This window comes from Rattus norvegicus, chromosome 2 (genome assembly GCF_036323735.1).
Source record: "Rattus norvegicus strain BN/NHsdMcwi chromosome 2, GRCr8, whole genome shotgun sequence".
In the NCBI taxonomy this organism is placed as follows: domain Eukaryota; kingdom Metazoa; phylum Chordata; class Mammalia; order Rodentia; family Muridae; genus Rattus; species Rattus norvegicus.
The window spans coordinates 244,009,011-244,027,299 of NC_086020.1; the positions used below are offsets into that span (position 1 = coordinate 244,009,011).

General features: G+C 39.3%; 1 protein-coding gene across 8 annotated transcripts in view; it reads left to right on the forward strand.

The window, feature by feature from the left end:
* The window catches only part of Zzz3 (zinc finger, ZZ-type containing 3), a 66,947-nt gene that overhangs the window by 18,706 nt on the left and 29,952 nt on the right, over positions 1 to 18,289 (forward strand). For 4 of the 8 annotated variants that reach the window (XM_039102495.2, XM_063281986.1, XM_063281988.1 and 1 more), the window contains exons 2-3: positions 2,840 to 2,969; positions 5,369 to 5,521. In XM_039102495.2, the coding sequence (XP_038958423.1) occupies positions 5,499 to 5,521 (23 nt within the window). In that variant the 5' untranslated portion in view covers positions 2,840 to 2,969; positions 5,369 to 5,498. Of the gene's footprint in view, positions 1 to 2,839; positions 2,970 to 5,368; positions 5,522 to 9,882; positions 11,451 to 18,289 lie in introns of those variants that run through there. The other 4 variants (XM_006233491.5, NM_001134549.2, XM_039102493.2 and 1 more) reach the window with 2 other exon arrangements.

Genomic DNA, 18,289 nt, shown 5'->3' on the forward strand with positions numbered 1-18,289 from the left:
CCAAAGCTTTGTAGCAAGGGTTGAATGAAATAAGGCTTTAAGAACAGGGCTTACATAGCTTGTTTCTATTTTGTGAGTTTAAAAAACAAATAGCTGTTTTTAAGCACCTAGAAATTGTAGTTACTAAAATAGAAGAATTCAAATGAAAATGTTGTAATTTGTTGTAACTCAAAAGTATTTTATCTGCTTCAGAAGGTAATACAGCATTTTTATTTCTTTTTTTCTTTTTGCAAAATGCCTCACTTTGAGATGCATGTGAACAAACAAAGAGCATCTAGAAGATGAGATGAGCATGTGCATCAGCTGACTGACCTTACCTTTCTGCTTGCTTACATTAATTTTTCTCTTGTTGTAAAGACACGATCTCATGCAGCCCAGGCTACAGCTGAGGACGGCCTTGCCCTTCTCACCTCCTCCTATCTTTGCCTCTCAAATGCTAAGATTACAGGTGTGTGCCACCACACTTGGTTTGACAGTTTTTATATCCACCAAATAGGTATATGGTCACCTACATTTTTCAGTATAGCTTTTTACTTTACTACTATTGTGTAGGAATTGTACAGGCATTGTGGCATCTTTCTCTGATATATATGAAACAAGCATTAAGTCACTTACTAAAGTGGGTGGAATGACCCAAGACTTTGCTTTTTTTTTCATTTCTTATTGGATATTTTATGTATTTACATAACATTTCAAATGTTATCCCCTTTCCCAGTTCCCTTCTCTCCCATACCCCCTCCCCCTGCTTCTATGAGGATACTCCCCCTCCCACCTCACTACCCTGGCATTCCCCTGCACTGGGGAATCGAGCCTCCACATGACTTTACTTTGAGACACAGCATTTGCCAGGATTCAAGCAGTCGTTCTTCTGCCTTAGGTGCTCACAACTGAGCCTGGAGACTAGTTTGTATTTTTTTGCCATCCTTCTGATCACCTGAATGTAACTCTTAGTTATGTGATCAGCAAACAAACTATAGTTTTAAAATTTTGTTTGTTTGTTTCTCGAGACAGTTTTCTCAGTGTAGCCGTGGCTGTCCTGGAACTCAATCTATAGACCAGACTGGTCTCAAACTCAGAGATATACCTGCCCTCTGCCTCCTAAGTGCTGGGATTAAAAGCATACACCAGCACTGCTCAGCATTAAGGACTTTATTTTAAGTAATGTTTGCACAACTGTGTTTGAGAGGTGTTTTTTAGGTTTGGGGTGTTGGGGTTTGACCTCAGGGCCCCTCACATGCTAAGTGTCCATGTCTTGTCATTGATATATATATATATATATATATATATATATATATATATATATATATATATATCCTCAGCCCTCTTGTTATTTTGAGATAAGATTTCACTGTGTCCAGAATGACAAGATTTATGTATGTGGTTAGCGTTGGGGTTGTATTCAGGAGCTAATATACACTGAGCTTCACTTTATTTTGAGTCATTAATTTTCTGCTTATTCTGATAGATTAGTCCTGTAGAGTATAGTCTATAGTAAGATTACTATAAGAGAATTTGTTCAGACATGTATGCTTGCTTTGTGTGCGTATGTGTATAATGCTAGAAATCAGACCTAGGATCTTATGCATGGTAGACAAACGCTTACTATTGCCCTGAACAATAACAAAACTGAATAGGCCCTGTACATCCCCTGTCAAGAAGTTTAAGGTTATATTTAAGAACTCATGATATGTCACCCCCTCCCTATTTCTGCAGTAGGTGTTTTCAGTTGTTTTTCAACCTCATTTTTGAGGTAGAGTCGGTCACTGAACCTGGAGCCTTGCCAATTTGTTACGCTTGCAGGCCATGTTCAATCTCCCTGTCTCTTCCCAGCTTTAGGATTATAGGCATGTACCCCAGGGGATCAGTGTATGTCTCCTTTTTTGGTATAGTTTATTGGGTTCTTGTGCTTCTACCTCTTTTGACCTTTATTCCACCCTAATCCCTTCCACCCCTCTCCCCCAATACTAGGTAGGAGAGAAGGAAGGTTAGAGGGGAAAGGGGGCATAGTCTTCCTTAAGCTATTTCCTGCTAATTAAGGGTATTAAGTTCCTTGGGGCAAGTCCAAATTCTTGTCCAGCAGTAGAGGGAGCAGCAGTCTCTCCTGGCCCTCTCAGGTCTCTGCCATTTTAAAGACCCCAGAATTAAACTATTTGCAGCTGGCAAAAATCATGCCCCTGCTAGTGCACGAGGCAAATCATAATCACCTGTGAAACAGCCTTGTCTCCCACACCTGGGATTAAAACACACACACACTCTCTCTCTCTCTCTCTCTCTCTCTCTCTCTCTCTCTCTCTCATTTACATAATATGATTGGGTTTTTAAAGAAACCAAAATTCTCAGAATGGATCTGAACTAAGTCCTCTGTGTAGTAAACATTTTACCAATAGAGCCATTTTCCGGGCCCCATCCCTTCACTTTTTATTTATTTATTTTTTTACTTGCTCAGCCATATTGCTAGACCCTGTCAAGTTCTAAGAATCATATTGATCCTTAATAGTATCATGAAATACCGAAAATTGCTTTATTTCTTGTTAGTGTCTGATTGATTGTAGACTTAGTAAATGAGATACTTCTCCAATCTGAGGCTCTCTGCTTTGCAGAAATTTTAAATTGAGAATATGTTTTCATGGGTAGTGTCTGTTATACATGTAAGAATGTTAACAAATCACCTCGTTCTGTTGAAGATAACTTGTATCATGGCTACATGTTATGTCATAAAATTAGTTATGAAACTTAGTAGAATGAAGTGTGCTTATATGTATCTTAAGGTATTTTGTTATCCACAAATTTGTAAACAGTAACATAGTCATAGTGATCATATTGTGATTTTCCTTCACAGATAACAAGTTGTGCTTATTAGTACACCATTTAAATAACTCCTGAAGTCTCACCGTGACACAGACATTAGCAGTGATGACAGATAAAGACAGATGCTTGGAAACTAACGACTAGGTCAGACTCCTCAAAAGGTAAGAAAAGAGTATGATATTCTCTAAGGCCAAGTGTGGTAGAAGTAATTGGCTAGTTTTTTGTTTGTTTGTTTTTTTCTCCCTCAATGTATCAGGCTTTAAAAAAAGCTAGTAGAACTCAGCTTTAAGTGTCAGTTCTTCTGTGAAATTAACAGTAACATATTCTTATTTGGTGAATATAGTGGAGATGCTCTCCTCCTGAGAATAAACCCTTCTCTTGAGAAATGTCTAGCACAGTGGCCAGAATTTTAGAGTGCTATCCTTCCATATATTCACAGAGCCTCTGCTTCTGATGGTAGCCACCACTTTTTAGAACGTGTCCTGCTTTGCTTTGTGATGGACTTCTGGGGAGGGCAGAGAAGTTATTGGTTGGGAGTCTTCAGTATGAGGCTGAACTTTCAAGTCAGCTTACTTTCTGTAGGATCATGTTTCCCTGTGTTCCCCTTCTCCATGTTAGTTTAGAGCTTTAAACAAACAGGGAAATAACTGAGTTTCGGCAGGTTTTCTGCTTTGTATACAGTGAAAGGACTTAAAGAGGAGGTTGCATTTGTAGTTGGTAGATCATAAACCTGATCTCTGAGAAGCAATTTCTTCCTATTTTTTATTAACGTAAATAGGAAAATTAATAGGGACTTTCAGAGGTAAATATGTATACTAGAGTACAGTTCTATAGGGCATTAGAATGAGGATGTAAATTTCAGAAGAAAAAATAAAATGTACTCTATTACAGAAGCACTGCGCGTGGTGGACAATGCTTTTAATTCCAGCACAGGGAAGGCAGAATGAGGTGAAGCTTTGTGAATTAGGGGCCAGCCAGGTCTACATAGTGAATTCCAGGATAAACGGGACTATGTAGAGAGACCCTGTTGGAAAACCACCACCACCACCACCAGGCATGATTAGTTGTGTACACCTGTAACCCCAGTGCTTGGGACCCCAGTCAGGTTCAGGAACATAGGGAGATTTGAGGTCTGTTTGAGCTGTTGGAAACCCTATCTCAAAATTGGATATGCTGGTTCACACCATTACTCCCACCCTCAGGAGTCACAGGCAGGTGGACTTCTCTGAGTTTGGCTAGCCTGGGCTATGTGAGATGATGTCATTCCTCCCCATTCTCCTCCTTCCCCCCCAAAAACCAGACTAGCATAAACTAAGAAAATATAGCATTTACAGTAGTAATGAAGAGCTTACTGTGATGTACAGGATTTGATAACAGTATCAGTCCTTAATACTTCACTTAAAATACTATCCATTTAAAAGTACCTAGTTTAATAGTTAAAGTGGCAAGTTTAATCATAAACATCTGCTTGTCTTTTTTCTAGTACTGTTATTTGCAGATGGGTACTTGTAATAACCCAATTAGCAAGAGTATATAGTCTCTGCAAAAGATACCATAACGTACTAGTAAAACTGCATTAGATACATGCCAAGAATTGCAGTACTGTTGAGTTAATTTAAAATATCAGTATTCAACTCAGAAAACTCTTGCTTTTTTCTTCTTGTTGATAATCTGTATGGCCAGGGGTGGTGGCACATACCTATAATTCCAGTACTTGGGAGGCAGAGGTAGAGAGGTCTCTGAGTTTGAGGCCAGTTTGGTATAACAGTTCATTCCAGGACAGTTAGTGCTATCTAGGGAGACCTTGACAAAACAAAACAAAAAACCCCCAACAACAAAAAAATATATATGGCAAAAAGTAACAGACGCTTCCTTTAGTAGCTGAATCTTGGAGCATGTTAGTGAATATTATGTGTGCAGTGTATGATACAGGAGACTACATGCTGTGCACTTAGCCTAATGGTTTTGGTTGTCTTTGAGTAGTTTTCAACCTTTGGGTCTTGACCCCTTTAGGGGTTGGATGACCCTTTCATAAGGGTTGCATATCATATATATTTATATTATGATTCATAACAATAGCAAAATTACAGTTATAAAATAGTGGTGAAAATAATTTTGTGTTTTGGGGTCACCATAATGTGAGGAACTATATTAAAGGGTCACAGAATTAGGAAAGTCGAGAACCACTGGCTTAGGTCCTGGTTCTTGTACTGAATCCTATAACTAGGAAAGCCTCTAGAAACCCTTTAGGTCATCTTTAAGAGGAGGGGAAAAGGAAAAAAAAGCCTTAGAGAAATTGTAGGGAAGGTCTGAGTTGAGTTGAGTACTTTACTCAGGTAACTAATCGAGTTGTCTGGGAGGATTCGTTACACAGTTTTACTTGGTTCTGCAAGTTCTGCCTAGTTCCTTAGTGTCTCCTGGGGTTGCTTACCAGGAAGCACCAAGTCATTACTGAAAATACTACAGCCTCTGTGTAATTTATAGTCAGAGCAAATTGTTAGCTTATGTTAATTTCCTTATTTAATACCTTTTTTTTTTTTTTTATCATTTTATTTTAAAGAGAGGCGTTTAAGAGGTTCTGGTATTCTCCGAGGCTGAAGCTGAGAGTCTGAAAGCCTGAAACTTACGGTCTATTGTAGATCATAGCTCCATCTTCTTCAGGATATAAGGGAAGAAGTGACATTTCCACAATGATAGATCTTTGGTTGTGCAGGTAAGTTATTTAGTTTTGCATAGAGAAGACAACTGTAGTTTGATTTTATTTTGGTGGGAGGAGATACATTATTTTCCATCAACCTTTCTTTAGGGAAAGGACTGAAGATTAAGTATTTTCCTTTTTTTATTTCCCAACAAAGAGGTAAATGAAATGACTGTTGGACTCATGAGAGACCATTAAGTCTGCCTTTGAAATGTCCATATTTAAGGAGCAATGTGAAATACTTTTTGACTTCTCAGTTATCTCTCTATATATTCATTCATATCTATTCTCTGCCTATATATCTATCTGTCCTGTGAGCAATCTGTTGTTTCTGTCTTGATGACAAAGGACATCAGTTATATGTGTAACCTGTGTAATAGGATTTCCAGACTTGAAAGCAGTCACTGTTAGCCTTCTGCTACACTAGAGTGAGCACGGTACAGCTGAAACCCTCGTCTTTTAAAAGGGTTGTGAGACTAGGGATTTAGGAGAGTTGTTAGCGTCTAAGGCCGCTCTGGGCAATACAGAATGTTCCAGGTCCAGGGCCGAATAGCAGGATCCTGTCTCAGAAATCACAACAGACCTGTGTGATAAGCAGCCTGTCTGTAGTCAGGCAGGGAGTCAGATTGGCAACACTTCTCACTCACTCTTCCTCGTTGTTTTTCTTTGACTTTGGCTTTTATAACTGAAAATACACAGGTATTGTGACCAGTTTTCTATAATTTGTTCACTTAATATAATAAATAATTTGTTGTTCATTGTGTATGGTGGCATATGCCTTCCAGCTCTTGGGGGAGGCAGAGGCAGGCAGATCTCTCTGAGCATGAGGCCAGCCTGGTCAATGTAGTGAGTTTCAGGACAGCCAGAGCTACATAGTGAGGCCTTGTCTTAAAAAAACCCAAGATGATGATGATGGAGATCTTGTTTAGTCTTCCTGTTTCTTTTGGCTCTGATCCAGTTATGTGGGTATAGTCAAGGGGACTAGAGGTTTATGATCTGAAAGAGCTAATGATGTTTTAGAATTTAATAGTTTTTATAAAAGTAGGTTCAATTTTGGGGGACAGTGGTTCAGTGGAAGTCAGAGAGAAGGATGTGTGAATTTAAGAGAGGTTTGGGACTCAGTGTGGACAGGCTAAAAGAATTTGGTTGGCTGGACCTTTTTAGTCTCTTCAGTAGTGGAGGACTTAGAAGGACCGCGGACTACAGGACAAAGTGCTGTATTCCAGTGAAGAATCCTGCTCTTCCTGTTCTCTGCAAAATGCTGCAGTTCATTAGTTGGGGGTAACAGGATAGATTTTGGTCTTATTACTAGTTGGGTTTTGCCCACATGAAAAGTGTTAACTCATGGTTTCCCTTAATTCTAAAGCTATAGTAATACAATTTCTATTACCAAGTATGTGTGGTTAAGGCTTCTACCAACTGTCTCTTTACTTTAGTTTATTAGTCAGAGGTTTCCTGAGCTGGTTGGCAAATGAGTTCACTTTTAGTTCCTTAACTATTTCATATTTGACTAGAATATAATTATATACTCAAACCTCCTCACCGGATTCTTTAGTGACTGTATTTAGCTAGAATAAAGAAAATTACAGCTTTAGTCTGTACTACTTTGCTAAATAACAAGCTTGGCAAAATAAAATGAAATTTGGTTGGAAAAATGTAGACATACTTAGGTAAAGTATATATACAATCCAGATAATCTTACGATCTCTTGTTTGTCGCTTCTTTAGCCAAAGTGATCATGGCTTTAGTTTTTCATGTTTTGTTAAATCATTGCAATCTAATAAAATATTAAAGAGAATTTTGTGTCGAAGTAGACTTGCAATCTTTATGTTAGAATACTGCCTGAAGGCTTTGATCTCAGTGTCTCTCATATGCAACTTGAATGAGTTGGCTGGAGAGGGTTTGACATTCTGCAGGTCTTTCTTTTTTCTTGCCTTTACCCCTTTCTGTTCTAAGTATCAAACCCAGAACATACTTCTAATGTGGACTCTCAACTATACTTGAGTTACAACAGTTGAAAGTACCAGGTAATACTTGCTGTTAAATGAGCTCTTCTTGTTGGTCTCCAAAATGTTTGTTTATTTATTCTAGCATTTTTACAGTTTATTGGTCCTCTTCCAAGACAGCTTCTTGATAATCACAGGCCAATAGATGGGCTTTATTGTAATTGTTGGAAAGAACCAAAACTTTTTCAGGGAACAAAGACATGGAAAGGGCTTGATCTTTGACACTAATCAGTGTTTTAATTTTATAACTGAAATCATGAAAAGTGTAGTAGGTATTCATAGGTGGTATTTGACAGAGATTTGCATTGATGTTTGTGTGTACATATATATGTGTGTATATGCATATATATTATATATAATATATATTATATACACATTTAATTCTCAGTATTGATGACAGATATCTGACTTAATAGTCTCTTTTCTGGAAGTTGGATTGCAGAGAAAGAGGATTTTGCTCCTTGTTCAGAGTTCCACATAGATCAATGTGGAAAGAAAAGAATGATTAAGGAAAGCCTGTTTACTGAAGTCATGTAAGAGGTCTTTGTGCCTTTAATTGGCATCACTTATTAAAAAACAAAATTCCATGAGTTTCCAGTATTTTTCAACCACAAATTATGAAGATCATTAAATTTATATTTTATTTTATAATTTGTTTATAAAATTAATTTAATTTTATTTTAGATTCATATTTACATAGATATTTAATATATAACCTTCAACTTTGAGAGCTCTAGATTTTGATACATTTAAATAAATAAATTACTTTTTAACATTTTTCAGTTTGTGTTCTTTTAACACATTTGAAGTTTAATTTACATTTATTGTAACTGAAGTGGAACTTGTTAGGACTATCAGTGTATATATATTACCTGTGAGTAAAGTCGGACTGTCCTGTTGATGACAGGATGTTAGAAAGATGAATTAGTCCTGTTCCCGCTGTGAGTGTTCAGACAGGTGACGTTCTTACGAGGCACTCTGGTTCCTGATGGTGTGATGTCCCATACTCACTGCTAACGTGATTTCCATGAGATTCTCTAGAACAAGGAACTGTGCTGGAGTTACAGATTTTAGAGGATGCCCTGCTTTGAAATGAAGCTAAATCCAACCCACTTACCACATCTCACAGAGTCCTTTCCTTCCTTAGTGCATGGTCAGCAGGCCAGCAGCAGGGACAGGGAAGTGCTTCTCCTTGGTGGCTCCTTGTATGACATGCTGCTGTGCTCATCTGTAGCTCCCCCTTCTCCAGTAGTAGGGCACTGCAGTTGAGGCCTGGAATGGATGGACTTGATTTGCATGAGGAGACCAAACGGCATTAAAAGGATTCTATGTGAGGGGCAAGGGAAGTTACATTAGAGCCATTCTTCGTATTTAACCATTCTGTACCCCGTTTGAAAGTAAGCAGTGAAGTGGCAAAATATCTAAGAAAACCATATAGGTGAGAGATAGAGACTTGGAATATTAATGGTGCCTTTGTTCTTGATAACATGGAAGGCCTGGAAAAAACCATTAGCTCTTTCAGGGTTTACACAGGTGGATCAATGAGGACCTATTCCAACAGTCCTCAAACTTCTCTCTCTTAGAAAGTTAAGCATCCTTACTAGAAAACCCATTTATCTCCCAAACAATGAGGGAAAGCTGTCGTGCACTACACACAGACATTTAAAGAAAGGGCTCATGCACGTGTTTGTAAAAGTGCACACAAATGTTAAACATGTGAAACAATACTCCCTACTTCTGAATGACTATTTACTTTAGAGGACAGTAACATGCCTTTCTTTAGGGACGGAGGCTTTGCTGTGTGCAAGCTACTGTTGTGACTTCTATCCACTATATAATTATAAAACTTCCATAGCAATATTCCAGAAGTCCCCTTATTATCTATCGTCTTATTACCAAGACAATTAACCTGAAAGAAACCATTTTAGTAGAAACAGACTGATTGGAATGGCTTCTGTGAGGTAGTTGGTCTGTAACTTGAAGAGCACTACTTTAATAGCTACAGTGAAACAGCTGTGTTTCATTTGATTGCTTTTGGTAGAGAAACAGTGAACATGGTCTTCAGAGTTCTGTCGGAGTTGACTCTGTGTCTGTCATAGACAGCCTCGGTCTCCTTAATTGTAATTTAAGTACAGTAGACCTGAGTTGTGAGGCTTCAGGGAGTAAAGGTATGTTAAACACACACACGGAATCCCAGAACATATTAAATGGTATTTGTTAGCTGTTACGTCATTTTTGGAAACTTAATAACCTTTGTTCCGTTATTTATTGATAATGGCTATACTTGGATAAGAAGTTACAACTTTATGCTTTTGTTTTAGATATATTAACTATTACCTTTTTCTCATTATTTTGTTTACATTTTTGAAGGTTTCCCAATGAGTGGATCATGATGACCGTATGGTAGGGACTTGCCATAGTATGGCTGCTTCCCGATCTACTCGTGTTACAAGATCAACAGTGGGGTTAAACGGCTTGGATGAATCTTTTTGTGGTAGAACTTTAAGGAATCGTAGCATTGCTCACCCAGAAGAAATCTCTTCTCATTCTCAAGTGCGATCAAGATCACCAAAGAAGAGACCAGAGCCTGTGCCAATTCTGAAAGGAAATAATAACGGAAGAACTTCTGATGTAAAACAGCAGAGTGCTCGAGAATGGGTAAGCCCTAGGAAAAGAAGACTTTCTTCTTCGGAAAAGGATGACCTAGAAAGGCAGGCCCTAGAGAGTTGTGAGAGAAGGCAGGCAGAGCCAGCACTGCCAGTCTTAAAGAACATTAAACGCTGTCTTAGAGCTGAAGCCACAAACAGTTCAGAAGAAGATTCGCCTGTAAAACCAGACAAGGAGCCAGTAGAAATCAGGCGGACAGTAGTGGACCATGATGCAGAGTTTCAAGGGGCTAAACGAGCTTGTCGATGTCTTATATTGGATGATTGTGAGAAAAGGGAAGTTAAAAAGGTGAATGTCAGTGAGGAAGGGCCACTTAATGCTGCAGTATTAGAAGAAATCACAGGCTATCTGACTGTCAATGGTGTTGACGACAGTGACTCAGCTGTTATAAACTGTGATGACTGTCAGCCTGACAGGAACACTAAACAAAATAGCCCTGGTTCCTGTGTGCTGCAGGAAGAATCAGTAGCTGGAGATGGGGATTCGGAAACCCAGACTTCAGTGTTCTGTGGTAGTGGGAAGGAGGACAGTTGTATAGACCATTTCGTGCCTTGCACAAAGTCAGATGTGCAGGTCAAGTTGGAGGACCACAAACTAGTAACTGCCTGCCTGCCTGTGGAACGTCGGAGTCAGCTGACTGCTGAGTCAGCTTCAGGCCCTGTTTCTGAAGTTCAGTCATCCTTAAGAGATTCTGAGGAAGAAGTAGATGTGGTGGGAGATAGCAGTGCCTCCAAAGAGCAGTGTAATGAGAACAGCAGTGACCCTCTGGACACGGGGTCTGAGTGCTTGCCAGCCTCTGGAGAGCCTGAACTGTCCTCTATGCTAGACTGTGTTTCAGCTCAAATGACATCTTTGTCAGAACCTCAAGAACATCGATACACCCTGAGAACTTCACCTCGAAGGGCGGCCCAAACCAGAGGTAGTCCCACTAAAAACACATCTCCTTACAGAGAAAATGGACAATTTGAGGAGAATAATCTCAGTCCCAATGAGACAAACACAACTGCTAGTGATAATGTAAGTGAGTCTCCCACAAATCCTGTTGAGATCTCTCAAGATGAAAAGGTTCTATGTTGTGACTCTGAAAACTATGGAAGTGAAGGACTAAGTAAGCCATCTTCAGAGGCCAGAATGAATATCGGACATTTGCCATCTGCCAAAGAGAGTGCCAGTCAGCACACTGCGGAAGAGGAAGATGATGACCCTGATGTTTATTACTTTGAATCAGATCATGTGGCACTGAAACACAACAAAGAGTATGTGTAAATATGGTAACCATGAGTTCTGCTTTGCCTATCACTCCCGGGTTTCAGGATTGGTTACTAGATGTCTGTCCGTAATGCTCTTGTTACAGATGAAGTTGACACTGTAGCAGTAAGTTTAGGTCTAACATACATTTTAAACTCAAACTAAGAGCCTGGTGTCGTGACATTGACCTTCGTTACTCCTCTCTGTAGTTCTAGTGTCCCACGTGTCTAAATAAGAAAGGACCATGAAAGCATGGGTGGTGTGTGAGAAAAGAAAAGACCAGTGTAAAGTGTTAACACGAGTGCTGTCAATGCTGCATCCATCCAGCTCACTCTGGCTTAGACTTGTAGAGATTTGTAATGTCTGCCTTTCCTCTCTGGGTGAAATAAATAATGAGCATGGAGCTGCAGACTAGAAATTATTTACACTTCATTCCCCATTAAAATGTTTGATTTAAGAATGTGCTTGATCCATCTTTACAGTTTAGAGAAATAGTGCTATTAACATTATGATAGTAACATTTGACACAACCCTAATTAGTACTGTTGTTTCCCAAGCCCTTATTGCAGAGGTTTGTTTTTTTTTTGGCAAATAATTCTGTGTCCAAAATTGTCCACAATTTTGCTCACCTACTTTAAAGTATTCTGGAGAGTAATACAAATGGATCAGAGCTAACTGTCTAAATAATTCATGAAGGAACTATAAAGTGTTCATCAAAACTCTTTGTTTTGTTTTTTCAAGACAGGGTTTATCTGTGTATCCTTGGCTGTTCTGGAACTCACTCTATAGTCCCGGCTGGCCTTGAACTCAGAGCTCTACATACCTCTACCTCCCGAGTGCCTGGCTCATTAAAATGATTTTAATGAATAACAATGACAAAAGAAAATTAATTTCTCTTGTAGGTCAGCTTTTCAACTATTATCACAAACTCAGATTATATTGGTTGTACAAAAATATTTGGATTTGAGGATTTTTTTTTTTTTTTTGACAGATGCCTGATCCGTATCCTAGGATCACAGTATCATATCAGGGCTGTGGGACATGATCTTTTTGCCACAGTTATTAGATTGATCAGGACTTTAATCTGGCAGTTCTGTGCCTTTTATCATATGTATCCTTTCTGGGAAAAAAAATTTCTGTTTTCTTTTAAAATTGTATTTTCTTAATACCGTGATTTAAGAAAATTTTCCCTGAATGTTTTATGGTTTTTTAGGTTATGAGTCTAATATACCTGGGATCAGTTTGAGGCAGAAAAACATAATTGCATCAAGGAAGAATTTCAGGTAGAAGTAAGATGATCTGGTGCACGGTGCCGCACCAACAGTGTCCCAGCAGGAGTGGCCAAGGCAGGAGCGTAGCCTGGGTCATATAAAGGAAGCCCTGTCTTGAAAACACAATAAACCCAAGTGAATCAACAAATGTTCATTTATACGTAATCTTTTTTAAAAAGGTTTTTATTTGCAGGAACAAGGAGGATGTATGTTTTAGAGGAATAATTAAAACCTCAATAAGTATGATATCTTGCTTTCTTAGTTGTGGAATGGGTGTGCCTGTGTCGTCCAGGTTGGTGTTGAATTGGATACAAGTGATTCTACTGCCTTAGCTTCCTCAAGCTTGTGTGACCATGGCCAGTGCCAGTTTAAACAGATGTGAATTACGTTAGAACTTATTTCTTCTGAACTGAGAGGCTGGCAGTGCGAGGCACACATTCAGCCTCTAAGCCACACCGGTCTAGGAAATGATGTCTCAGTAGGCTTATTTCCCTTTGATTATGTTGACTTTGCTATGGGATAATTCTCCTAAGTTTCACTGGTTATTGATTCTAGAAAACAGTAATTTACACTCTCATTTTGAAAAATGAACTTTCATGGTGACTAAGAAAGACAGTGCTCCCATAAAATAATTATCCAGGGAGTGACCATAACTGTCAGAAAGGTGGCCTTCTGTGCCATCAGTGGATGACAGACAGCAGGAGTACTTTGGAGTTTGGGATGCAGTTTGTGGTTGGGACAGTGCTCAGTTTGGATGCATATGGAGCACTGGGTGAGAGAAATCACTAGTTTTGCTTCCCTTACCTTTTGCTCTGTCCTGCATCTTTGCAGATGACACTTACTGTTAGGTTTTGCTGACTGCTGGCATTCCTAGGGAGCAACACAGACTGCGCACGTTAGGCAGGCGCTTTTCTGAGATGGGAAGTGGTTATTATACTTATTAGCATCTTGGCTCCGAAGTAATTTCAAGAAAACAGTACTTGATCATGTTTGATGTAAATTTTTTAATAAAGTCCCTTTTTCTCCATGTTTCTACTTTAATGTTTTTTATCCATGTCAGAGATGATTGGCATTTACAAAAACAAAACTAAAAAATAAATCAAGTGATTGTTTAAAATAGCATCATTACAGCTGTCTAGTGCGTTCAAGGGTTATAGAATGTAAAATACTTTGAAAGTGGTTTGGTGGATTGTACATAGTACCCTGTGTGCTAGCAAAGATCTCTTTGAAACTGGAAATTTAGCATTGTCTACAGTATTTAGGAATACTCTTCCAGAAGGAAGAAGTCGTATTTCCTGATGCCAGTTAAAATAGGTTATTATAGTTGGGCGTTATGGTACACAGATAAAAGAATCTACCCATTCCACCTCAGTTTTAATAGAAGATGCTGTGGTTGCCATAATGCGTTAAGTAGGAGGCTTTGACTCTGGCTAAAACTTTAAGCTAACTAATGGTTTAATTAGCAGCCTTCATCTTGTCCTTCTAATGGATTCATCTGTTTAAAAGACTATCACATGTAAGTCTCAGGACTCTCAGGAGTCATCACTCACAGGTGTTTGACAGGTGCTTTAGAGTCCTCGCTTTAGACCTGGATCACAATCAGGTGATGACGGCACAGGGAATGCGTCTAAGTGTTGGGGTGCTTAGCTATGGCTCACATTGTCTTCATTCCCCCACTTGCTCACTGAGTAAGGGGCTAGAAAGTCTTTTTCTGGTGAGATTCTTGTTCATGGTTATCAATAGGTACTCTCAGAGTCAGAAGAGGATTTTAAGTCCTGGGTCTTAATATTTAGTACTGCTTTTCTAATTCAAGAGGTAATCACACAAAGGAAACTTTGAAGTGTATATGTCCAAGACTGTTATTACGTAGGCTGCGGAGCAGAGTCTCATCACCAGGGTCAGAGGACTAACTTGGTGAGAGCACGCTTTGGAAGTGTGTCTGAAACCATAGGTTTCATTCTTTGTACTATATAGACTGGTGCAAACATAGAAGGAAGGCATCATGAGTTAATGGTAGAAATGGCGTTGCACCTTGGCCTTTTTAAAAAGTAGGGAGTTATTGTTTTGTTTTTACTTTCTTGAGACAGGGTCTCTTGTAGCCCAGGCTGGCCTCCAGCTTATGATGTTGCTGAAGGTAAGTTGAACTTCTGACTTTCCTCCCTTTTCCTCTCTGGGATTACAAGAGTGTCGTCTACTACTGGACTCAATCTTCTGTCTTCTACTTGGTAATCTGAGCCTAGTTATTTCATGCAATGATGACTTAGGTTTTTAGGTTGAACACCTTACAGAGCAGACCTTTGAGTGTTGGTTTTAATCTGACTGTAGTGATAGACCGTGTGTATCTGTCAGGAGCGTCATCTTAGATAGCCCACGGCAGTGCTCATCCCTTTCGTGCTCTTGCTCTAGCAGTTTAAAGACTATAGGCGTAGTGTGTCTGTGAAGAGCAAAGGGCTTCAAGCGGGGTTTGGTTGATTTGAGGAGAATATTCTGAGGGTTTAAGATGCAGTGGGAAGAGTGTGCTTGCTGCCTGCCAGCTTGTGGGAAGAGCCATAGAACCAGCCAAGCTTGCCCCAGGCATTGGGCGAATAGGTTAGTGAGAGGAGCAAAAGCTGTCCTAAGTATAACTGTGGTCAGGGCCATTGATTAATCAAAACATGGAGTGAATTGTTGCCAAATTAAAAATACTATTTTATTATTGAATGGGTGTTTTGCCTACGCATATGTGGGTGCACCCCATGGTGCCTGAGGAGCCCTTTGTCCTGGAGTTTCATTTCAGTTGCTTGTGAGCCACCACATAGGTGCCGAGAACCCTGCTCCCCAGAGTACCAAATACTCTGAAAGAAGCAGCTGGTGTTCTTAACTACTTAGCCAGCTCCAGCCCTGTTGCCAGAAATTTGAAGTTTTCAAATAATGTAGATGATTTTAAATGATTCTTTGCTCTCATCTTAAGCACATGAATATAGTCTTACATTGTCGATTTATACTTCTCCCTTGTAGAGGTGGTGGAGTGATATCAGTGTTGTGATAGGTTGAGTTTTTCATGTTGGATGACCCTGATCTTTAGCCCAGTTTCACTTCTTTCTGTGTTCTTTGGGCAGTGCTGTGACTTAGTATTTTCTTTCATTTTTGTTGAGTTTCCCTTCTAATTGGTCAGTACAGATAAAGGATCTACACATAGGTCCTTTTTTAGTACACATTGGTAAAGAATTCTTTGCAGAAGGCAGGGCTTGGAGAAACAATCCTTGACTCTAATGCTGTTCTACCCATCGAATACCTGTTGGGTCCTAAAAAGGATCCAAATGAGTGGCCATGTAAACACGTATATACACGTGACAAGATTAGGGAAGGCTGAGGCACTGACATTTGGGTAGAATGCCATTAGGCATGGATTGTTTCTCCAAGCCCTGCCTCCTGTAGAAAGAATTCTTTACTCTGGCTAGTTGGAACATGTGTAATTTTTGCTGTGTAAACATTTAATTGTTTTGTGTATAGCTCCATGGTGGTCGTTTGCTTGATCTGTATAATCTCCTGCTAGGTTTGTGTAGCTTTGTATGCAGCTTGAGACTCCATGTACATTTAGGGCCTTTTTCTATTATTTATTCCTCTTTGGTGTTGTGTCCTCCATATTCTCACTCCTCAGCTTCCCCAAGCTGTTTTCTGAGTCTTTGTTCAGAAGAACACTTTGTTGCTTAATATACTGATGGCTCTTCCTAGTAGGGGCTTTCCTCATTGGCTTGTCCTCTCGCACACATCTCGGTTTTGCCTGGTCTGTTACCTGGAGTCTGAGAAAGGTAGTTACTACTTTGTCATCACAGGAGTCAGCCAATGTCATTTATTCTGCCGTGGCTATAAATGGATGCGTCTGACTCTGAAGAAGTTACCAGCTGTGTGAGCCTGAATGAGTTTATGTTCTTAAGCAGCTGTACGATTGCTTCTGTGGGTGCTAGAAACCGAACGTGGGTCTTCTCCAAGAGCAGTGAGTGCTCTTAATTGCTGAGGATCTATCCAGCCCTTCATTTGGCTTAATTTTATTTTTAAAGTTTATTTTAGATACTCAATTTAATTAGTAGAAGAGTGTTTTGCCTGCATGTTTGTTTGTGAGCCCCGTTGTGGTTCCTTTGCAAGAGCATCAAGTGCTTTTAGCTGCAGAGCCATCTCTTTAGCCTTGTGCTGTAGTATGACTGCTTTATCTCGCCCTCCTTCCCCCTTTCTTAATTTGATCTTTTTCTTTCTTTTCTCCTTCTTTCCTCTTTTTTTTTTCTTCCTGAGACAGGGTTTCTTTGTGTATGTAGACTTTAGAGAGACCCACCTGCCTCTGCCACCCAAGTTGTGGGATTAAAGGCATAAGCCACTATCCTCTCCCATCCCCTCTCCTCTCCTCTTCTTTATTTCTAAGACACGGTCACTATGCTTCTGCTGAGATTAAAGGCATGTACTGTCACGCCCAGCTTAGTTTTAATGTACACTTGGGGGTATTTCCTCTTTAATGACACCCCTTTTCCTGCCTGATGGTTGACTATTTGGAAATATTAATTACTACTATTTCAGATACTGAGGGTTGAACTGGGGGCTCTGCTATTAAACTTTTACCTCTAGCCCTGGAAATTATTTTTAATCGGTATTCTTTGACATTTAAAATAAAATAAAAAAGCTAAATTGAAAAATTAGAGTAATAGAAGTTATAGTTGAAGAATGAACCTAGCTGTTTGAAATATGTTATGCTGTTAGATACTGCAGTGATTAGAGCAGAAGTTAAAATTGGATCACTGGTTGAGATAAAGTTTACAAGGAACAGCAAGAGAAAGTGGCATACAAGAAGACATAAAACTGTACTAGGTTTGAAAAAGTAATGCCAAGAGAGATTAAGTGGTGTAATACCTCTGGAATTTTGCTCCTTTTTCTTACTGCTTAGGACTTTGACTGGACTGTGTCTGCTGTTATCCTACGTAGAAAGGCATGGGAATATGCTCCTATACAATGTCAGTACCTGATTACCCGAATTCCTAATAGATGGCCTTTAATTCTTTTATTTTTGATGTATATGGATACTTTGTATACCTGTATATTTGTATCATGTGTATCTTATGCTGCTGGAGATAATAAGAGGCTATCAGATCCTCCTGAAACCAGAGTTAGAGACAGTTTTGAGTTACCACATAGGAGCTAGGAACCAAGCTTCGATCCACTAAAAGAGCTGATTGTGCTCATTCTAACCCATTTCTCTAGCTCTAGTTTTGTATTTTAATACGATTAACTACTGTAGTGTAGTGGTGTTTGCTATTGACTTGGGAGGCAGAGGCAGGCAGATCTCTTGAGTTTGTGTCCAACCTGCATAGTTCCAAAACAGCCAGAGCTGCATAGTGAATCCTTGTGATGGGAAATAAAACTTTAAAATATTAACTGGAATGTCTCCCAGTTGTTTTCTCTAAGACAACTCTAATTTCTCTAATAAAATAATTTAAGTTAGAATTATTTTTTAAAATTTATTTTATGAATATGAGTACACTGTAGCTGTCTTCAGACACACCAGAAGAGGGCATCGGATCCCATTACAGATGGTTGTGAGCTACCATGTGGTTGCTGGGAATTGA